Here is a 21,971-nt window from a genome sequence, read left to right as displayed (position 1 = left end):
GGTGATTGGGATTGACATGTATACACTGATGTGTATAAAATTGATGACTAATAAGAACCTGCTGTATAAAAAAATAAATAAAATAAAATTCAAAAATTCAAAAAAAAAAAGGACAATATCAAGTGTGGGCAAAGATGTGGAGCAATAGATACTTTTATACAGTGCTGGGATTGTGAAGTAGCACAGCCACTTTGGGAATCTCTTTGGCAGTATCTGCTGAAGCTCAACATTCTCATACCTGTTAATCTAACAAATTCACTCTTATGCCTAAAAGAAATGCATTCATATGTGTACAAAACACATGTACAGGTAGGTTCATAGCATTATTCATGATACCCCCAAATGGTAATAATCCACATGTCCATCACGACTACAATGAATAAGTCATTTGTATATGCACACAGTGGAATACTATACAACAGTGAAAAGGAGTAAGTTACTGCTACCTGCAGTAATGTGGATGAATCTCACAGATATCACATTGAGTGGAAGAAGCCAGGCACAAAAGAGTAGCTACAGAAAGTTTCATTTATATAAAATGAGAAAACAGGAAAACCAATCCAGGGAACCCAGGCCACCAGCAGTGAAAGCACAGAGTCCTAACCACTGGACTGCCAGGGAATTCCCTAATAGATTTTATTTTTAAATGTTTTTAATTTCATACTCTAGATGTTTATTGGTTTCCTTAGCCAGTGGAAGAAAATTTTTAAAAATTGGTTTTGGGCTTACAAAATGTCTTCAAAAACAATGAGTGTTTCTTTTTAACCAACTTTACTGGTGACTAAGGTCTGAACCAGCAGGGAGCTCTGCTAATTTGTAGAAGGATCAGCTGATTTGCACCCATGCAGTTTTATGGGTTTATCACAGAGGTTTGCTGAAGGTAGGTATTCAGACCACGTTATGGCCTTTTAGGGGAGATTAGTTACTTACCTATAATTATCAGATGTCACATCTAACATTTTTAGCTAACCACTGCCTCCAAAGGAGGTAACTCGTTGGTAACTATGACGTTTCAGCCTCTGCTTCTAATATTTTTTTCTCAAAAGTATTTAAAAATGACTATTACTTTTTTCTGTTTCTGTCCAAATAGAACTGGGCTATGTTTGCAGAGTGGCAGGCAGGTGTGTCAGTTATCCAGGAATCACTAAATAGTTACATTCACTTGGATATAACTTTTTAATTTGCTTCCAGATGTTTTTGTATAGAGGCAGCCCATGATCATGAAATATGTACAATGGAGATCAATGATTTCACAGCAGCAGAGTGACTTTGAGATTTGCAGTCTTCTATATATGCCATAAAGCAAAGCATTTTGCATAACGCCTAGAACATAGTAGATGCTCTATAGACACCTGGAAAATTAAAGAATAATTTTATTTTATTTATTTATTTTTAAACATCTTTATTGGAATATAATTGCTTTACAATAGTGTGTTAGTTTCTGCTGTATAACAAAGTGAATCAGCTATACATATACATATATCCCCATATCCCTTCCCTCTTGCGTCTCCCTCCCACCCTCCCTATCCCACCCCTCTAGGTGGTCACAAAGCACGGAGCTGATCCCCCTGTGCTATGCAGCTGCTTCCCACTAGCTATCTGTTTTACATTTGGGAGTGTATATATGTCAATGCTACTCTTTTACTTTGTCCCAGATTATCCTTCCCCCTCTGCATGTCCTCATGTCCATTCTCTACATCTGCATCTTTATTCCTGTCCTGCCCCTAGGTTCATCAGAACCTTTTTTTTTTTTTTTTAAGATTCCATATGTATGTGTTAGCATATGGTATTTGTTTTTCTCTTTCTGATTTACTTCACTCTGTATGACAGACTCTAGGTCCATCCACCTCACTACTAATAACTCAATTTCGTTTCTTTTTATGGCTGAGTAATATTCCATTGTATATATGTGCCACATCTCCTTTATCCATTCATCTGTCGATGGACACTTAGGTTGCTTCCATGTCCTGGCTATTGTAAATAGAGCTGCAATGAACACTGTGGTACATGACTCTTTGAATTATGGTTTTCTCAGGGTATATGCCCAGTAGTGGGATTGCTGGGTCGTATAGTAGTTCTATTTTTAGTTTTTTAAGGAACCTCCATACTGCTCTCCATAGTGGCTGTATCAATTTACATTCCCACCAACAAGTGCAAGAGGTTTCCCTTTTCTCCACACCCTTTCCAGCATTTATTGTTTGTAGATTTTTTTGATTTTTTGGATGATGGCCATTCTGACTGGTGTGAGGTGATACCTCATTGTAGTTTTGATTTACATTTCTCTAATGATTAGTGATGTTGAGCATCCTTTCATGTGTGTGTTGTAATCTGTATATTTTCTTTGGAGAAATGTCTATTTAGGTCTTCTGCCCATTTTTGGATTGGGTTGTTTGTTTTTCTGATATTGAGGTGCATGAGCTGCTTGTATATTTTGGAGATGAATCTTTTGTCAGTTGCTTTGCTTGCAAATACTTTCTCCCATTCTGAGGGTTGTCTTTTCATCTTTTTTATGGTTTCATTTGCTGTGCAAAAGTTTTTAAGTTTCATTAGGTCTCATTTGTTTATTGTTGTTTTTATTTCCATTTCTCTAGGAGGTGGGTCAAAAAGGATCTTGCTGTGATTTATGTCAAAGAGTGTTCTTCCTATGCTTTCCTCTAAGAGTTTTATAGTGTCTGGTCTTACATTTAGGTCTCGAATCCATTTTGAGTTTATTTTTGTGTATGATGTTAGGGAGTGTTCTAATTTCATTCTTTTACATGTAGCTGTCCAGTTTTCCCAGCACCACTTACTGAAGAGACTGTCTTTTCTCCATTGTATATCCTTGCCTCCTTTGTCATAGATAAGGTGACCATATGTGAGTGGGTTTATCTCTGGGCTTTCTATCCTGTTCCATTGATATGTATTTCTGTTTTTGTGCCAGTACCATACTGTCTTGATTACTGTAGCTTTGTAGTATAGTCTGAAGTCAGGGAGCCTGATTCCTCCAGCTCCATTTTTCTTTCTCAAGATTGCTTTCACTTTTCGGGGTCTTTTGTGTTTCCTTACAAATTGTGCAATTTTTTATTCTAGTTCTGTGAAAAATGCCATTGGTAGTTTGATAGGGATTGCATTGAATCTGTAGATTGCTTTGGGTAGTATAGTCATTTTCACAATGTTAATTCTTCCATTCCAGGAACATGGTATATCTCTCCATCTGTTTGTATCATCTTTAATTTCTTTCATCAGTGTCTTACAGTTTTCTGCATACAGGTCTTTTGTCTCCTTAGGTAGGTTTATTCCTAGGTATTTTATTCATTTTGTTGCAATGGTAAATGGGAGTGTTTCCTTAATTTCTCTTTCAGATTTTTCATCATTAGTGTATAAGAATGCAAGAGATTTCTGTGTATTAATTTTGTATCCTGCTACTTTACCAAATTCATTGATCAGCTCTAGTAGTTTTCTGGAAGACTCTTTAGGATTCTCTATGTATATCATGTCATCTGCAAACAGTGACAGTTTTACTTCTTTTGCAATTTGGATTCCTTTTATTTCTTTTTCTTCTCTGATTGCTGTGGCTGAAACTTCCAAAACTATGTTGAATAATAGTGGTGAGAGTGGACAACCTTGTCTTGTTCCTGATCTTAGAGGAAATGGTTTCAGTTTTTCACCATTGAGAACGATGTTGGCTGTGGGTTTGTCATATATGGCCTTTATTATGTTGAGGAAGGTTCCCTCCATGCCTGCTTTCTGGAGAGTTTTTAACATAAATGGGTGTTGAATTTTGTCGAAAGCTTTTTCTCCATCTATTGATATGATCATATGGTTTTTCTCCTTCAATTTGTTAATATAGTGTATCACATTGATTGATTTGTATATATTGAAGGATCCTTGCATTCCTGAGATAAACTCCACTTGATCATGGTGTATGATCCTTTTAATATGCTGTTGGATTTTGTTTGCTAGTATTTTGTTGAGGATTTTTGCATTTATATTCATCAGTGATATTGACCTGTAGTTTTCTTTTTTTTTGTGACATCTTTGTCTGGTTTTGGTATCAGGATGATGGTGGCCTCATAGATGAGTTTGGGAGTATTCCTCCCTCTGCTATATTTTGGAAGAGTTTGAGAAGAACAGGTGTTAGCTCTTCTCTAAATGCTTGATAAAATTTGCCTGTGAAGCCATCTGGTCCTGGGCATTTGTTTGTTGGAAGATTTTTAATCACAGTTTCAATTTCAGTGCTTGTGATTGGTCTGCTTATATTTTCTGTTTCTTCCTGGTCCAGTCTTGGAAGGTTGTGCTTTTCTAATAATTTGTCCATTTCTTTCAGGTTGTCCATTTTATTGGCATATAGTTGCTTGTAGTAATCTCTCATGATCCTATGTATTTCTTCAGTGTCAGTTGTTACTTCTCCTTTTTCATTTCTAATTCTGTTGATTTGAGTCTTCTCCCTTTTTTTCTTGATGAATCTGGCTAATGGTTTATCAATTTCGTTTATGTTCTCAAAGAACCAGATTTTAGTTTTATTGATCTTTGCTATTGTTTCCTTCAATTCTTTTTCATTTATTTCTGATCTGATCTTTATGATTTCCTTCCTTCTGCTAACTTTGGGTTTTTGTTGTTGTTGTTGTTGTTCTTTCTCTAATTGCTTTAGATGTAAGTTTAGGTTGTTTATTTGGGATTTTTCTTGTTTCTTGAGGTAGGATTGTATTGCTATAAACGACCCTCTTAGAACTGCTTTTGCTGCATCCCATAGGTTTTGGGTCATCACTTTTTCATTGTCATTTGTTTTTAGGTATTTTTTGATTTCCTTTTTCATTTCTTCAGTGATCTCTTGGTTATTTAGTAGCATATTGTTTAGCCTCCATGTGTTTGTATTTTCTACATTTCTTTCCCTGTAATTGATATGTAGTCTCATAGTGTTGTGGTTGGAAAAGATACTTGATACGATTTCAATTTTCTTAAATTTACCAAGGCTTGATTTGTGACCCAAGATAGGGTCTATCCTGGAGAATGTTCCATGAGCACTTGAGAAGAAAATGTATTCTGTTTTTTGGATGGAATGTCCTATAAATATCAATTAAATCCATGTTGTCTAATGTGTCATTTAAAGCTTGTGTTTCCTTATTTATTTTCATTTTGGTTGATCTGTCCATTGGTGACAGTGGGGTGTTAAAGTCCCCTACTATGATTGTGTTACTGTCGATTTCCCCTTTTATGGCTGTTAGCATTTGCCTTATGTATTGAGGTGCTCCTATGTTGGGTGCATAAATATTTACAATTGTTATATCTTCTTCTTGGATTGATCCCTTGATCATTATGTAGTGTCCTTCTTTGTCTCTTGTAATAGTCTTTATTTTAAAGTCTGTTTTGTCTAGTATGACAATTGCTACTCCAGATTTCTTTTTGTTTCCATTTGCATGGACTATCTTTTTCCGTCCCCTCACTTTCAGTCTGTATATGTCCCTAGGTCTGAAGTGGGTCTCTTGTAGACAGCATACATATGGGTCTTGTTTTTGTATCCATTCAGCCAGTCTATGTCTTTTGGTTGGAGCATTAATCCATTAACATTTAAGGTAATTATCGATATGTATGTTCCTATGACCATTTTCTTAATTGTTTTGGGTTTGTTTTTGTAGGTCTTTTCTTCTCTCGTATTTCCTGCCTAGAGGAGTTCCTTTAGCATTTGTTGTAAAGCTGGTTTGGTGGTGCTGAATTCTCTTAGCTTTTGCTTGTCTGTAAAGGTTTTAATTTCTCCGTCGAATCTGAATGAGATCCTTGCTGGGTAGAGTAATCTTGGTTATAGGTTTTTCCCTTTCATCACTTTAAATATGTCCTGCCACTCCCTTCTGGCTTGCAGAGTTTCTAATGAAAGATCAGCTGTTAACCTTATGGGGATTCCCTTGTATGTTATTTGTTGCTTTTCCCTCACTGCTTTTAATATTTTTCCTTTGTATTTAATTTTTGGTAGTTTGATTAATATGTGTCTTGGTGTGTTTCTCCTTGGATTTATCCTGTATGGGACTCTGCACTTCCTCGACTTGATTATTTCCTTTCCCATGTTAGGGAAGTGTTCAACTATAATCTCTTCAAATATTTTCTCAGACCCTTTCTTTTTCTCTCCTTTTTCTGGGACCCCTAAAATGGTGCATTTAGTGTTGTCCCAGAGGTCTCCGTGACTGTCCTCAATTGTTTTCATTCTTTTTTCTTTATTCTGCTCTGTGGTAGTTATTTCCACTATTTTATCTTCCAGGTCACTTATCCGTTCTTCTGCCTCAGTTATTCTACTATTGATTCCTTCTAGAGTATTTTTAATTTCATTTATTTTGTTGTTCATCATTGTTTGTTTGCTCTTTAGTTCTTCTAGGTCCTTGTTAAACTTTATTTGTATTTTCTGCATTCTATTTCCAAGATTTTGGATCATCTTTACTGTCATTACTCTGAATTCTTTCAGGGATACTGTCTGTTTCCTCTTCATTTGTTTGGTCTGGTGGGTTTTTACCTTGCTCCTTCATCTGCTGCATATTTCTCTGTCTTCTCATTTTGTTTAACTTTGTTTGGGGTCTCCTTTTCGCAGGCTGCCGGTTCATAGTTCCTTTTGTTTTTGGTGTCTGCCCCCAGTGGGTGAGGTTGGTTCAGTGGCTTGTGTAGTTTTCCTGTTGGAGGGGACTGGTGCCTGTGTTCTCGTGGGTGGGTCTGGATCTTGTCTTTTTGGTGGGCAGGGCCGCGTCCGGTGGTCTGTTTTGGGGTGTCTGTGAACTTAGTATGATTTTAGGCAGCCTCTCTGCTTATGGGTGGGGTTGTGTTCCTGTCTTGCTAGTTGTTTGGCATGGGACATCCAGCACTGGAGCTTGCTGGCCGTTGGGTGGAGCTGGGTCTTAGCATTGAGATGGAGATCTCTGGGAGAGCTCTCACCGATTGATATTATGTGGGGCCGGGAGGCCTCTGGTGGTTCAATGTCCTGAACTCAGCTCTCCCACCTCGGAGGCTCAGGCTTGACACCAGGCCGGAGCACCAAGACCCTGTCAGCCACACAGCAGGTACGTGGGGATTTTCTTGCCTTTTGGTAAGTCTGAGGCCTTCTGCCAGCATTCAGTAGGTGTTCTGTAGGAGTTGTTCACATGTAGATGTATTTTTGATGTATTTGTGGGGAGGAAGGTGATCTCTACGTTTTACTTCTCTGCCATCTTGAAGGTCCCCCTGCAATAGGAGATTCCACTGAAGACATCAACCTCCGCACAAGCTGGGGGTGCACAGGCATTTTTTTCAGAGGGTTTGCAGCTTGCTTTTTTTTTTCCTTTTCTTTGTGCTTCATCTAGTTTCATTGGCACTTCAGATCAGAGTGCCTAGTCAAGAATAATTTTAAAAGTAGGTTGTATATCAGTTACAATTTATATCTGTGCATCTCCTTTCCTTTCCTCTTTAAAATTAAAATTTATTTTAATCAGTTTTTTGAGCAAGTAGTTAAATCAAAGCATTAGAGGATTATAACAAACAATAGAATGGTGGTTGCCACAGGCTGAGCGGGAGGGGAAATGGGGAGATGTAGGTTAAAGGGTATAAATTTTCAGTTATAAGAAGAATCAAAGGATCTAACATATAGCATGGTGATTATAGTTAATAATACAGTATTGTATCATATTTGAAAGTTATTGAGAGTTAAATCTTCAGCATTCTCACCGCACACACAAAAAAGTGAGTTAACACTAGAGGTGATGGCTGCATTAATTATCTTGATCTTGGTAATCATTCCATAATGTATATGCATATCAAATCATCATGTTGTACACTTTAAGTATATACAATTGTATCTGTCAGTTATTCCTAACAAAGTTGTAACAGACAAAAACAAAAACAAAACAGTGGTCCCTGTTGAGGCATTCCACATTCCACCCCACCCCCTGACTGCCCCTGAATGCTGTGAATGGGGCAACTACTTCCAACTCTTTTTTCTTTTTTTTTTGAACATCTTTATTGAAGTATAATTGCTTTACAATGGTGTGTTAGTTTCTGCTTTATAACAAAGTGAATCAGTTATACATATACATATGTTCCCATATCTCTTCCCTCTTGCATCTCCCTCCCTCCCACCCTCCCCATCCCACCCCTCTAGGTGGTCACAAAGCACCGAGCTGATCTCCCTGTGCTATGCGGCTGCTTCCCACTAGCTATCTATTTTACATTTGGTAGTGTATATATGTCCATGACACTCTCTCACCCTGTCACATCTCACCCCTCCCCCTCCCCATATCCTCAAGTCCATTCTCTAGTAGGTCTGTGTCTTTATTCCCATCTTGCCACTAGGTTCTTCATGGCCTTTTTTTTTTTTTCCCTTAGATTCCATATATATGTGTTAGCATACTGTATTTGTTTTTCTCTTTCTGACTTACTTCACTCTGTATGACAGACTCTAACTCCATCAACCTCATTACAAATACCTCCATTTCATTTCTTTTTATGGCTGAGTAACATTCCATTGTATATATGTGCCACATCTTCTTTATCCATTCATCTGGTGATGGACACTTAGGTTGCTTCCATGTCCTGGCTATTGTAAATAGAGCTGCAATGAACATTTTGGTACATGACTCTTTTTGAACTATGGTTTTCTTAGGGTATATGCCCAGTAGTGGGATTGCTGGGTCGTATGGTAGTTCTATTTTTAGTGTCTTAAGGAACCTCCATACTGTTCTCCATAGTGGCTGTATCAATTTACATTCCCACCAACAGTGCAAGAGGGTTCCCTTTCCTCCACACCCTCTCCAGCATTTATTGTTTCTAGATTTTTTGATGATGGCCATTCTGACCGGTGTGAGATGATGTCTCATTGTAGTTTTGATTTGCATTTCTCTAATGATTAATGATGTTGAGCATTCTTTCATGTGTCTGTTGGCCATCTGTATATCTTCTTTGGAGAAATGTCTATTTAGGTCTTCTGCCCATTTTTGGATTGGGTTGTTCGTTTTTTTGTTATTGAGCTGCATGAGCTGCTTGTAAATCTTGGAGATTAATCCTTTGTCAGTTGCTTCATTTGCAAATATTTTCTCCCATTCTGAGGGTTGTCTTTTGGTCTTGTTTATGGTTTCCTTTGCTGTGCAAAAGCTTTTAAGTTTCATTAGGTCCCATTTGTTTATTTGTGTTCTTATTTCCATTTCTCTAGGAGCTGGGTCAAAAAGAATCTTGCTGTGATGTATGTCATAGAGTGTTATACCTATGTTTTCCTCTAAGAGTTTGATAGTGTCTGGCCTTACACTTAGGTCTTTAATCCATTTTGAGTTTATTTTTGTGCATGGTGTCAGGGAGTGTTCTAATTTCATACTTTTACATGTATCTGTCCAATTTTCCCAGCACCACTTATTGAAGAGGCTGTCTTTTCTCCACTGTATATGCTTGCCTCCTTTATCAAAGATAAGGTGACCATATGTGCGTGGGTATATCTCTGGGCTTTCTATCCTGTTCCATTGATCTATATTTCTGTTTTTGTGCCAGTACCAAACTGTCTTGATTACTGTAGCTTTGTAATATAGTCTGAAGTCAGGGAGCCTGATTCCCCCAGCTCCATTTTTCTTTCTCAAGATTGCTTTGGCTATTCGGGGTCTTTTGTGTTTCCATACAAATTGTGAGATTTTTTGTTCTAGTTCTGTGAAAAATGCCAGTGGTAGTTTGATAGAGATTGCATTGAATCTGTAGATTGCTTTGGGTAGTAGAGTCATTTTCACAATGTTGATTCTTCCAATCCAAGAACATGGTATATCTCTCCATCTATTTGTATCATCTTTAAGTTCTTTCATCAGTGTCTTATAATTTTCTGCATACAGGTCTTTTGTCTCCTTAGGTAGGTTTATTCCTAGATATTTTATTCTTTTTGTTGCAATGGTAAACGGGAGTGTTTTCTTAATTTCACTTTCAGATTCTTCATCATTAGTGTATAGAAATGCAAGAGATTTCTGTGCATTAATTTTGTATCCTGCTACTTTACCAAATTCATTGATTAGCTCTAGTAGTTTTCTGGTAGCATCTTTAGGACTCTCTGTGTATAGTATCATGTCATCTGCAAACAGTGACAGCTTCACTTCTTCTTTTCCGATTTGGATTCCTTTTATTTCTTTGTCTTCTCTGATTGCTGTGGCTAACACTTCCAAAACTATGTTGAATAATAGTGGTGAGAGTGGACAACCTTGTCTTGTTCCTGATCTTAGTGGAAATGGTTTCAGTTTTTCACCATTGAGGACAATGTTGGCTGTGGGTTTGTCATATATGGCCTTTATTATGTTGAGGAAAGTTCCCTCTGTGCCTACTTTCTGCAGGGCTTTTATCATAAATAGGTGTTGAATTTTGTCGAAAGCTTTCTCTGCATCTATTGAGATGATCATATGGTTTTTCTCCTTCAATTTGTTAATATGATGTATCACGTTGATTGATTTGCGTATATTGAAGAATCCTTGCATTCCTGGGATAAACCCCACTTGATCATGGTGTATGATCCTTTTAATGTGCTGTTGGATTCTGTTTGCTAGTATTTTGTTGAGGATTTTTGCATCTATGTTCATCAGTGATATTGGCCTGTAGTTTTCTTTCTTTGTGACATCTTTGTCTGGTTTTGGTATCAGGGTGATGGTGGCCTCGTGGAATGAGTTTGGGAGTGTTCCTCCGTCTGCAATATTTTGGAAGAGTTTGAGAAGGATAGGTGTTAGCTCTTCTCTAAATGTTTGATAGAATTCACCTGTGAAGCCATCTGGTCCTGGGCTTTTGTTTGTTGGAAGGTTTTTAATCACAGTTTCAATTTCAGTGCTTGTGATTGGTCTGTTCATATTTTCTGTTTCTTCCTGGTTCAGTCTCGGCAGGTTGTGTGTTTCTAAGAATCTGTCCATTTCTTCCAGGTTGTCCATTTTATTGGCATAGAGTTGCTTGTAGTAATCTCTCATGATCTTTTGTATTTCTTCAGTGTCAGTTGTTACTTCTCCTTTTTCATTTCTAATTCTATTGACTTGAGTCTTCTCCCTTTTTCTCTTGATGAGTCTGGCTAATGGTTTATCAATTTTGTTTATCTTCTCAAAGAACCAGCTTTTAGTTTCATTGATTTTTGCTATTGTTTCCTTCATTTCTTCCAACTCTTTTAAATTGTTTCTTTGGGCATTTAAATCTTAATTTCTAAATAATATGCGCATATTGATATGTATTGGTTTATATAAATTTGGGACTTTATCTTTTGAATTCTTATTATGGAAGATGAGAATTTCAGCTCATTTTTAAAATCACTCCTTTACCCCTCTTTAATCTTTCCAATAAAATCGTATCTCAGATTTTGGATAAATTTACATTTGAGGTTTTCATTGTTATGACTATAAATATTGCTTACTATTGATCCAAGAATTATTGTAGTTTTGAGCCAAGAAATAATTTCTTTTATATAATTTCTTGACAACCTTTTGTTTTCCTGGAACTGCTCATGTTTTTAAAAACATCTCCCCACACCCTGCAATAGTCTGGGTCTGTAAAATACCCTTCAATATAACTTTCTATAAGGTCAGATCTGTTCAATGATGTTTAGTCTGACTTTTGCTTTTTTATGTTTCTGTAGACATTCTTTCGGGAGCCCTTTGACCTGCTGTGTTCTGAATAGGTTGCTTTCTGGGTCTTTTACATCACTAGTATCTCGGGACTTCTTCACCATCATTCTGAGAAGTCCCTCCTATGTCGGAACCCTTGATTTCTGGATCTGATATCTTCCTCTTTTTGGTGTTCTGCCTCATTTTTGTGGAGCACATCCTACAGTAGCAGACATTTTACTGGTATCATTTTTGGCACTCTGGTGTAATTTGGTGACATCTCTGGGGCTGGTACCTCCTCTTTCATTGAATTCTCCCAGATGCTTGCTTTATAAATTTATAATTGATTTTGCAGAGGTGGCTGTCATTTCCCAAAGAGTGAACTTCAGGAAGGGCTCTTCAATCTCCTGAAACCTTATTACGTTTAATTGACTGTCTGGGGTGCTCAAGAAGAACTGAGATTGGCAGCAGAAGCAAAATATCCAGACTGGCAAAAACAGGAACTGTAAATTGAATGTCAGATACCAGTCAGTAGACTTTGGCCGAATGACATGAGGACAGCTGCTCCAAGCTTTCATGATCCTGTAGGGATAAACATCCTGGGCTGTGTGGCAGCTCTTTCTTGTCTGCTTAGCCCATAAGCTGGCGTTCTTAAGCTCTGCATGATTGACGTTTTGGGACGGGCAGCTCTTTGTGACACAGGTGTTGCTGTCCTGTGCATTGTAGAATGTGTAGCAGCACCCCTGGCTTCCATCTGTTAGTTGCCAGTTGCACACACCTCCCCCAGTTGTGACAGCCAAAAATGACTGCAAACGTTGCCAAATATCCCTTGGAGGGGGGCAACATGGACTCCTGTTAAGAACTTTAGACAGTGGGCCTCCTCTTTTTTCAGATTTTATAACTCTATTCTGGATATTTGAGGTTATAGAAAATGTGACACCAATTAACCGGAATAGTGTTGCAATTCCCTGGAATTTTGTACAGTGTGAAATAATTCTTAAAACACCCATATTTCCATGATTTACCAAATATTCATTGTTTTAGGTGTACTGATAACTAGCATTTACTGAGTGTTCAATTCTTTTTGAGCCCATGCTACTAACTAAGTGCCAGGCCCTGTTGAAAGCAGTCAGCGCCCTGTCACTTGAACAGATGGGGTCACTGAGGCACAGAAGAGCATTTAGGCAAATTGCCTGAATTAATGCAGTATGAAAGTTGCAGAACTGGGATTCACACCCAGATAGGACTTCAGAGCACAAGCTCTTAATCAACACACTGTGCAGTGGGTGATTTTGAGATGCCAAGACCAAGACACAAGCACCATGAGGGGACTTCAGTCCATCTGCCTGTTCTGAGCTCCAGAAAAGCAGGACTGCCCGTGTTGTCTACCTTTGTATTTCTATTGCCAGGGCCACTACTTGGCATATAGCAAAGACAAGGTGAAGGTTAATTTTAATAAATTAAGCTATTGTAAGCACCAGTCTCATGGGCAGTTTATGAGAAAAGAGGAACCACAACAAAAACGGAGTGTGTATTATGGTTTCTTGAAAGAAGATGAATTGTGATATTGTAGGTCGTTAATAGGTTTCAGGTCTCCTCCATTGCGGGGATAAGTGCCTTAGATGAAGAAAGGGAGCAATTGTGTAATTATAGCCTTCAGGCTGGGATGGTGATCTCCCTGTCGACTGGTAATGTTGGGAGATGAGAGGTTATACTTAAGAGTCGTCCTCACTTTAACAAAATGCACTGAAGCACAAGTAGGACCATTAACACACACTTGCAAAATTTAGCTTTTCTTTGATGGCTCTAGAAGGTAGAACCTTGCAGCACCTCTAGGTCCTTATTGCAGACACCCTGTGTACCATCAGACATGGAGGTGCTGGTTCACTGAGAGCTTGGGTCTCCGGAGAATGTAGACTAACAGTTTTTAAATTCACCTTCATTTGAGATGGTAGTGCTTTTAGAAGACCATGATATGTTAGTATTCTGACATTCTCTCAAAGCTGTTTCAAGATTGTTTCAGGAGTGGACTGGGAGTGCATATGCTGTGTTGGTCCTGATACAAGGCTTATGTTAGCTGGTGCAGTGATGGATGAGCTCCGCTAATGGGACCCTTAGCCAAGCTGTTCCTCTGCTATAGCTGAGCTCTGAGTTTCCCATCAGTGTTGACCATTACAAGTAAGAATCTGAGCTGAAAAGTACTCAGAGGTAGGGAAGACAGACTGACCTATCATGCTTATCTCTTGACTGTCACTCAGACTTTTTCTCATCTGATTATGCACTTGTGAAATAACCATAGGAAAATGGGATTCATGCAGAAAAGATCTTAGTAAATTAGAAAGGTTCACCTGGCTCACTTGTCTTTTTTTTTTTTTTTTTTTTTTTAGGTCAGGGCATTGTCTCTTCACATGGTAATAATACAGGGAAAATTCCAGAACAGAAACTTCACGTACCTTGTAAATTCAGATCAAGGGACTCTTTGGTAGTAGTAGTAGCTGACACTCAGACACATCAAATGACTTAAATGCTAATAAATAAATTTTCACTAGATAAACTTAACCTTCAACTCCAAGTTCAAATATCATCTCTGACTTGGGGCTTCCTGTCCGTGGTCTCCGCCAGACCAAGTTAGCTGTGCTAGGCTGGAGTGCTCCCATAGCAGTTTGCTCCTATTACTGAAATAACACATTCCCTATTGTGTTCTAATTCATCTATTTTCATGTCTTTCTTCCTGCCTGCATCCTGAGATTCTAGGAGGGAATGATTCACCTTTGTACCCCCAGCACCTGGCATGTGTAGGCTGGTATGTAGGAGACGGTCTATGTCTGTTGGACGAATGAATAATAGGAGAACTCATTAAATTTCATCTTTGACACTGGGCAAGAGGAGGACTTACCATATTGAAATATTTCCAGCTTGATAATAAGCAACTCCTTTTTATGATTTAGAATAAGGAGTTCAGGGCACAATGACTATTTTTTTTTCCAATTCCTCATTCTCTTCTATTCCTCCCACCCCCCTTCCTCGAAATCTCATAAAAAATTTTGTCTTAATTTTCTTCTGTTCTGGGTCTTTTTGAAGAACACCCATCTCTCTTTTTTTTCTTTTTTAATTGATATATAGTTGATTTACAGTGTTGTGTTAGTTTCACGTGTACAGCAAAGTTATTCAGATATACATACACACACACACACACACACACACACGTATACATGTATATATGTATATTCTTCTTCAGATTCTTTTCCCTTATAGATTATCACAAGATATTGAGCATAGTCTCCTGTGCTATACAGTAGGTACTTGTTAGTTATCTATTTTATATGTAGTAGTGAAGAGCACCCCTCTCTTTCTTTTCAGGCAGGTATTAATGAAAATGATTTTTACGACGGGGCGTGGTGCGCGGGAAGGAACGACCTCCATCAGTGGATTGAAGTGGATGCCAGACGTCTGACCAAGTTCACTGGTGTCATCACTCAAGGGAGGAACTCGCTCTGGCTGTAAGTGTGGCTGGACCCGTGCTTCCTAGACTCTGTGCCTTGAGTCTAAAGTTCTAGAGCTTAGACAGGGTCAGGGAAGTTGCAGAGAGGTATCTGGGGATAGGCAATAGAAAGGAAGAAAGTTGCAGTGAAGACAGGAGGCTGGCCTTGCTGTAGACACGCTGGGAAGGTGCATCTGTTGGATCAACACCTTCCCTGATGCCGGAGCAGAGAGAAGGATCCATGGGTTAGGCTGAGGAGACAAAGGTGTTGTCAAACTCAGGCAGGGTAGGCAGGTAGCTGCCATCTTGGATCTGGGGCGAGCTACTGGTGCCCTGACTGGTGGGCTGAACACAGCCTAATGTAGGAACTCTGCACAAGCAGTGAGTGACAGGTAATGGTCTCCAGCCACTGTCCTGGGGTAGAAGGGATAACTCTTCCAGATTCTGGGAAGAAAGATGAACTATAAGCAGGTTCCCAAATAAAGAACCACTGGAGGAGGAGTAGAATTGAAGGAGGAGCCAGTCTGGGGCCTGAGAATGAGCTGGAAGAGCCCATTGTTCAGAATTGAGCTTGGGATCAGGGCTGGGTCAGTAATAGTCCCAAGAGAGGTGGGCTGTAGCCCCTTAAAACTCATCTCATGGTGCATATATACAACGGAATATTATTCAGCCTTAAAAAGGAAGGAAATTCTGACACACACTACGACATGGATGAACTTTGAGGACATTACGCTCAGTGCAATAAGCCAGACACAAAAGGACACACACTGTATGATTCCACTTCCATGAGGTTCCTAGAACAGTTAAAGTCATAGAGACAGAAAGGAGGATGAACGGTATCTGCCAGGGTCTGGTGGAGGGGGATAGGGTGTTATTGTTTAATGGGGACGGAGTCTAGTTGGGGACGATGAAAATTTCTGGAGATGGATGGTGGTGATGGTTATACAACAATGTGAATGTACTTGATGCCTCAGAATTGCACACTTCCAAATGATTAATTTTATGTTATGTGTATTTTACTACAATAAACAAAAAAATATATATGTAAACAAAACAAAACCTTTCCACTTCAGCCCAGGGATGGTGGTGGAGACAGAGGCAGGACTATATCTGTGGGGCTGTCCTGTGGCTCAAGCTGTGTAGACAGCAAACATGCAGAGACTGGGGGTTAGGCAAGAATTAGGAGGGGCTGCAGGACCTTGGGTGCTTTCTTAATTTAAACAAGAAATTTTCAATTCCTCTAACATCTGTCTACACTGAGAAGCCAAGAGCACAAATGCCTTATATTTAGACATTAGGAAGCTGACTGTGGACCTAGTTAGCTAAAAGCCCTCCCATCCTGCCCCCCCCCACCGCCCTGTCTATACTGCGCACTCAGATCCCATGTCTTGGTCCCTTTCAGGTTTTACTGATTGCCAGTTGGCAACCATGTAAAGTCTGTCTTTGTTGATTAGATTCATTTTAATGCCTGGAAGGATCAACATTAATAAGTAAACCAGGATAAGAGGAGGGAACCTGGCATCTGTGCTCACATTTAACTGCCTGTCATTGTCACCGTAAAGGGGACTTTCTTACAAAATGACAGTTGTCAGGCAATGGCTCATCATCTGTTTTCCTCTGAACCTTTTTTTATTGTAAAGACAACACTGTAACCTCCAACAACATTTAAAAACATTACCGGTGATTCCACTGTCCTTAAGCAAACATATTTTTTCTACAGATTTGTAATCATATTACATATGCAATTGTTATTTTTAATTTAAAAACATATTCGTAACATTTTCATGCTGTTACTCAGAGTTCATAATGATCATTTTTAATAGCCTATAATTTACTCAGCCATGCCTCTATCACCGTCTCAATTTTCTACTATCACATATTTTACAGGAAAGCATTTATATACTTTTTTCTTCCTTTGAATTGCTTCCTTCAAATAAATTTCCAGAGCGGGGATAATTTGTACATTTTGACAACGTTTAGTTATGTATTTGTGCTACTCACATTTTATTCTCTTTACTTTTCAGTAGCACTTATGTGTGTGTTCACATATGCTGATTTTTCTCTGTGGTGTGTGTTTTGCTCTAATCAGCGGCTTATTACCATAACAGTTGTTTTCACTGTGTAGATTCTGAAAGGCAAGAATTTTAGAAGAAACAAAGTTGAATTGCTCAAGGAGAATAGAAACTTGGAAAGAAAGACTGAATTGAGGTCATCCGTAGGGATGAGAGCAGGGATTTTACCTTAATGCTTCATATTAACCTGTCTAATCAGTATCATTAGAGAAGCAGTAGTTGGGTTATTACTGGATTACAAAGAAAGAGCAGGGTAGGAGTACTGCTCACATTCTATTTCAGCTGGAAACATAAGAGGGTTTGGGGTGAATAAGAAATTGCAGTAGAACAATATCTTTCTTTGACTAAGCCCGGGACAGGAACATCTAAGAGGGAGGCAAGGGATAGAATTGCTTTTAAGAGTCAGTTTTTTTAATGTATAAATGTATTTCAGGTCAAGGACAATGAAATGAAATCTGATGAGTTTCAGTTTATCTTACCTCCTGGAATAGGACTCTGTACTAAGGAGTGAGGAGGAAACAGTCAAGGGTACATTTTGATATCTGAGCCCCATGCCCCGGAGGCGCTGGAGGTACTGTGACCAGAAAACTTGCCAACAACAGAAATCACCAAATATCAATAGTAAGGAAGACAGTAGCTGTCCTTCTTTCTCTCTCCCAGGGCCTCTATCCCCGTGCTGTTCCCAGTACAGCCATCTATTGGTTTCCATATTTCTCCCCACTAGTCTGTGAGAACTTGATAGAGGCAATGCCTTGATAGTCTGTGTCTCTGGGACCTGGCCCAGTACCAGGCATCTAATAGATGCTCAATCATTGATTCTTTAATGAATGAATATTGTAAGGAAGTAGCAAATTGGCAAAGAGTCATTCACACCGAATGGTAATGAGTTAATTAATTATGAGTGTAAATAACTGAGAGCAGGCTTAAATTGTAAGGGGGAGAGGGGAGGGGACGTGCAAAGAGTAGACTGAGAAGTGATAAGGATTTTTAATTATTTTATTATTTATTTATTATTTATTTTTGGCTGTGTTGGGTCTTCGTTTCTGTGTGAGGGCTTTCTCCAGTTGCGGCGAGTGGGGGCCACTCTTCATCGCGGTGCGCGGGCCTCTCACTATCGCGGCCTCTCTTGTTGCGGAGCAGAGGCTCCAGACGCTCAGGCTCAGTAGTTGTGACTCACGGGCCCAGGTGCTCCGTGGCATGTGGGATCTTCCCAGACCAGGGCTCGAACCCGTGTCCCCTGCATTGGCAGGCAGATTCTCAACCACTGCACCACCAGGGAAGCCCATGATAAGGATTTTTAGAGGTGGAGGCACCTAAAACAATGTGGCTTTGGGATAATGTCGTGTCTGACTCTTGCTGGTTTTGAGATTTCTCTTCGTTGAACCTCAGTACGCTCTTCTCTAAAATGGGTCAACTACTGTCTAACTCGTAAAGACGTGGTGAAAGTTAAATGGAATTATGTTACGATGTTTTAAAATTACCCAGCACTTAATAAGTGCTCAATAAATGGCACTTTCTTCCCTCTGCACCTAGAGGGAACAGTAGTTTTCAAGCTTTATTTTTAGCCACAGACCTTCCTTCATATAAAATCTTTCCTGGAAACATTTAGAAAATACAGACAGATGAGGCTGCTTCGTGTGAATCTGGTGGTGGGGAGAGCATTGCCTGCCTGGCCCTCCCCTTGACCCCTCACAGGACCACCCCTGGACAATGCATTATGAAAGTATCACTGTGTAACAAGCATACTAAACAGCTTGAGGGTGCCTCTCTGCAAGGTACAATCCTGCCAGCTACTCCAAGTGCGGATTGCTTCTGCCTGAATCCTTCAGGGTAACAGGCAGATGTAGAATTCAACCCAAGACAAGCGATGGCAGAGTTGGAATTAGAGTTTCATTTTTTCTAGTTAAATGGGCAGAACATACCATAATCTCAGAGTGCTGCAATTTGTTTGGTGATGTTTTAGAAATGGAAGGGAAATGGGGTGATGGCTCCTGGGGGTTGGCCAAATGGACGTTGCTGTTTCTAAGTAGCGTCTATCTGGTTGTTAGAATATAGGAGCGCTTTGGAGTTACAGTATATATTTCAGAACACTCTGAATATATTTCATTTATAAAACTTCTGTGTTTGGTATTTTAAAATGAACATCCATCATCTTATTTGTTCCTGACATCCTCTTTATGTTTTTATGAATTCATCCATCTGTTTATTGAGCACTCTGAACTAAGCACTCTGTATAAGAAGTGGCCTGCCTGCAGGGAGCTCTCAGTCTGGAAGAATCCAGTATGTTGACAGGCCAACTAGAATCGGCACCGTACACGTCATGGGATGGGGATAGGAGATCTGTTATCAGACCTGTGATACAGGTGTGAAAGGTGATATGGCAGGTCGTGACGCTTAGCCATGGTCCGGGACGAGTTCATAACCAAGTTGATGAAGAACTTTATGATTCTCATCGTAATAATTTTCAAATAATTCATACTATTTGAAAGTAATAAAATATAATTATTTTCATGATATTGAATAATTTATATTTTTCACCAATAAAAACGATCCTTCCCCACTACATTGCAATTTAGAGAAATGTTAATATACTAGTAAAAGCCAATCTTTTGTTTTCCTGATTTCAGGAAGTATATTAGATCTATGAGTGTTGCAGTTATAACCAATGTGATGATTGAAAAGTTAATTATTCTGTCTGAGGTGGATAGATGCTTCTAATGACTTGGGCAAAATACAGGCAATTTAAAATAACCAAATGTTTTAAACTTTATTTAATAAACAAGACAATTCTCATCCTCTCTTGAGAGTCTGTACATGTGTCCTTAAGGAGAAACAGCAGTTTGATTGACGGGTTTGTAAGGTGCGGGCTGGGGAAGGTTTGCCTGGCTGGCTGAAGTTTTTAGAAGCAGTTTGGCTAATTAGAGCAGGATGAATGGCGTGTGCTGTGAGCCAGCCTGGTGGCTGAGGACACAAAGATGGTAGAAAAGACAGTCCCAGCCTGAAGAAGCTTGCTTTCTGTTTGTCGGTGCCAAGTCTTAGCCGAGATTCTTCATGTGGGCTTCCCCTTTGAGAATTCTGATGGTGAAGCAAAGGAGGAGATGGGGTACCCAAACCAGACGAAGACAAGGTCAGGGAAAGGCCTGTTTGCTGCTCTTTTTCCTGGAGACAGCTGTATTCATATGAGGGGCAGGTGGCCGATGGGGCAGGTCCCTAAGGGGCATGGGTGGCGCTGACACGGGTGCGGGGGTTCACCTGGAAGGAGGAGGGTCTCCTGGTCCCGAGATAGAAAAGTCAGGGCGCAAGTGCTGAGATGGATTCAGAGCCTTCACACCAGAGGGTTTTCTATTCTTGGTGGCGTAGGAGGCAGGTCCTCTGCAGACGGTGAGTGAGGCAGATTTAGGGGTTGGAAACTTAAGAAGGCCAGGGAGATTCCCTGTCCCTTTGTAGAAAGGACTGGGCTGGTCCCCCGAGCTCATGGAATAAAATCGTAATGGTCCCATTTGCCACCGTTGGCACTTTCTCCCCTGTGGGGGGCGGTGGAGAGTTGGTGGCAGTGCAGCTGGAGGAGGTCCAGGGACAAGGGCATTGTGGGACCTGGTAGGACACAGCGTGTTAAGGGTGAAGGGTTGTGAGGTTGAGATCCAGGGCTGGTCAGGAAGGAGTCAAAGCCAGAGAGCTGATTCCCTAGAAGCTAAGGTCAAGTTCACAGAGCCCCTGGGGAAGATGAAGCTTCAGAAAAGGTAGAAACTCGCAAGGGGAGGACACTGGCCACCTGGGGACTCCCCGGGGGCCGTCGAGGTGATGACTGGGGTCAGGGAGGGGTGCGTGGAGGGCCGGAGCGGAGCAGTTGTCTGGGTACCTTGAGGTTGCAGGCTTGGCTGCTCAGTGCTGTACCTGTTGGGAGAATCTCCAAGATGCGCTGGACCCTCGCTCAGGAGGCGGGATGAGGAGGCAGCTGAAGAGATGGTGGGGTCTGTGTGAGAAGGAAAATGAAGAGGCAGAGGCAAATCAGAAGCGGCTGAGAATGTTGGTCCAGAGACCAGGGATGGAGATGGAACCTTCCCAATACCTTCCTGGCCTGGGGTTCCACCCAGTGGCTGGACCTCTGGTTTCCACAGTGAGAGGTGTCCACCCGGTCCCTCCCTTTCTCGTCAACTCCATATGGTTTTCCACTCCCTGGGGACTGATCCTTGGCAGTCTGGGCCCCAACCCCGCAGCAGCGTGCCAGGGCGCAGAGGAAAGGGGCGCCGGGCTGGGCCAGGAGTGTGGAGGACGCCCGGCAGCCCCTGGGAGCAGGGCTCAAAGGGAGGCTGCTGGTGCTTCGTAAATCATCTACTCGTCTGCTCGGGAGAGAGTGTGAGTGTGTTTTCGGCACGTGTCCTGCTGCGTCTCCCCCGTTATTGGCAAAATGAAACGTTTGGCACCTGTGGAGGGCGGGGGAGACAGAAGTTTCCAAACTCCTTTCTAACCTCTATGAAAACTGTCAGTTTTTGAACTGCTGAGTTTGGCTAAAATGGAGGGGTTTCAATGAAAACATCTCCAAGTTCAAGTAGAAGGCCAGGCACACAGTCATTTCTTCACTTTGTGTTATGTTTCCCCAATGCAGGCATAGTTATTTGAAATTGAATAAAGCTCTCCCTTGTGGCTGTATGGCTCATACTTGGTTTTTTGGGTGCCAGTGACTAAGGAATAAGTTCTCAGAAGGTAAAATCTCTGGAAAGGAAACAACGCTAGAACTCCTTCGTGGAGATAAAGCTTCCACCCGGGTTTATTCCAGGGACCTTGTCCCCTGGCTCTGACTCCCCAGGAAACCCTCCGGAAGGTTGTTGGGTGCACTCACCCTTCTTCTCTTCTGTTCCCTCTCCAGCTTGGCTCACATAATGCTCTCACGCC

General features: G+C 40.5%; 1 protein-coding gene across 2 annotated transcripts in view; it reads left to right on the top strand.

The window, feature by feature from the left end:
• CPXM2 (carboxypeptidase X, M14 family member 2) overlaps nt 1–21,971 on the top strand; it is a 135,373-nt gene that overhangs the window by 44,605 nt on the left and 68,797 nt on the right. For both annotated transcript variants that reach the window (XM_068548716.1, XM_068548717.1), the window contains exon 4: nt 14,886–15,025. In XM_068548716.1, the coding sequence (XP_068404817.1) occupies nt 14,886–15,025 (140 nt within the window). The remainder of the gene's footprint in view (nt 1–14,885; nt 15,026–21,971) is intronic.

The sequence above is a fragment of the Eschrichtius robustus genome, chromosome 7 (genome assembly GCF_028021215.1).
Source record: "Eschrichtius robustus isolate mEscRob2 chromosome 7, mEscRob2.pri, whole genome shotgun sequence".
In the NCBI taxonomy this organism is placed as follows: domain Eukaryota; kingdom Metazoa; phylum Chordata; class Mammalia; order Artiodactyla; family Eschrichtiidae; genus Eschrichtius; species Eschrichtius robustus.
Note: the sequence above shows the minus strand (reverse complement) of the source record. Positions and strands in the feature narration are given on the sequence as shown.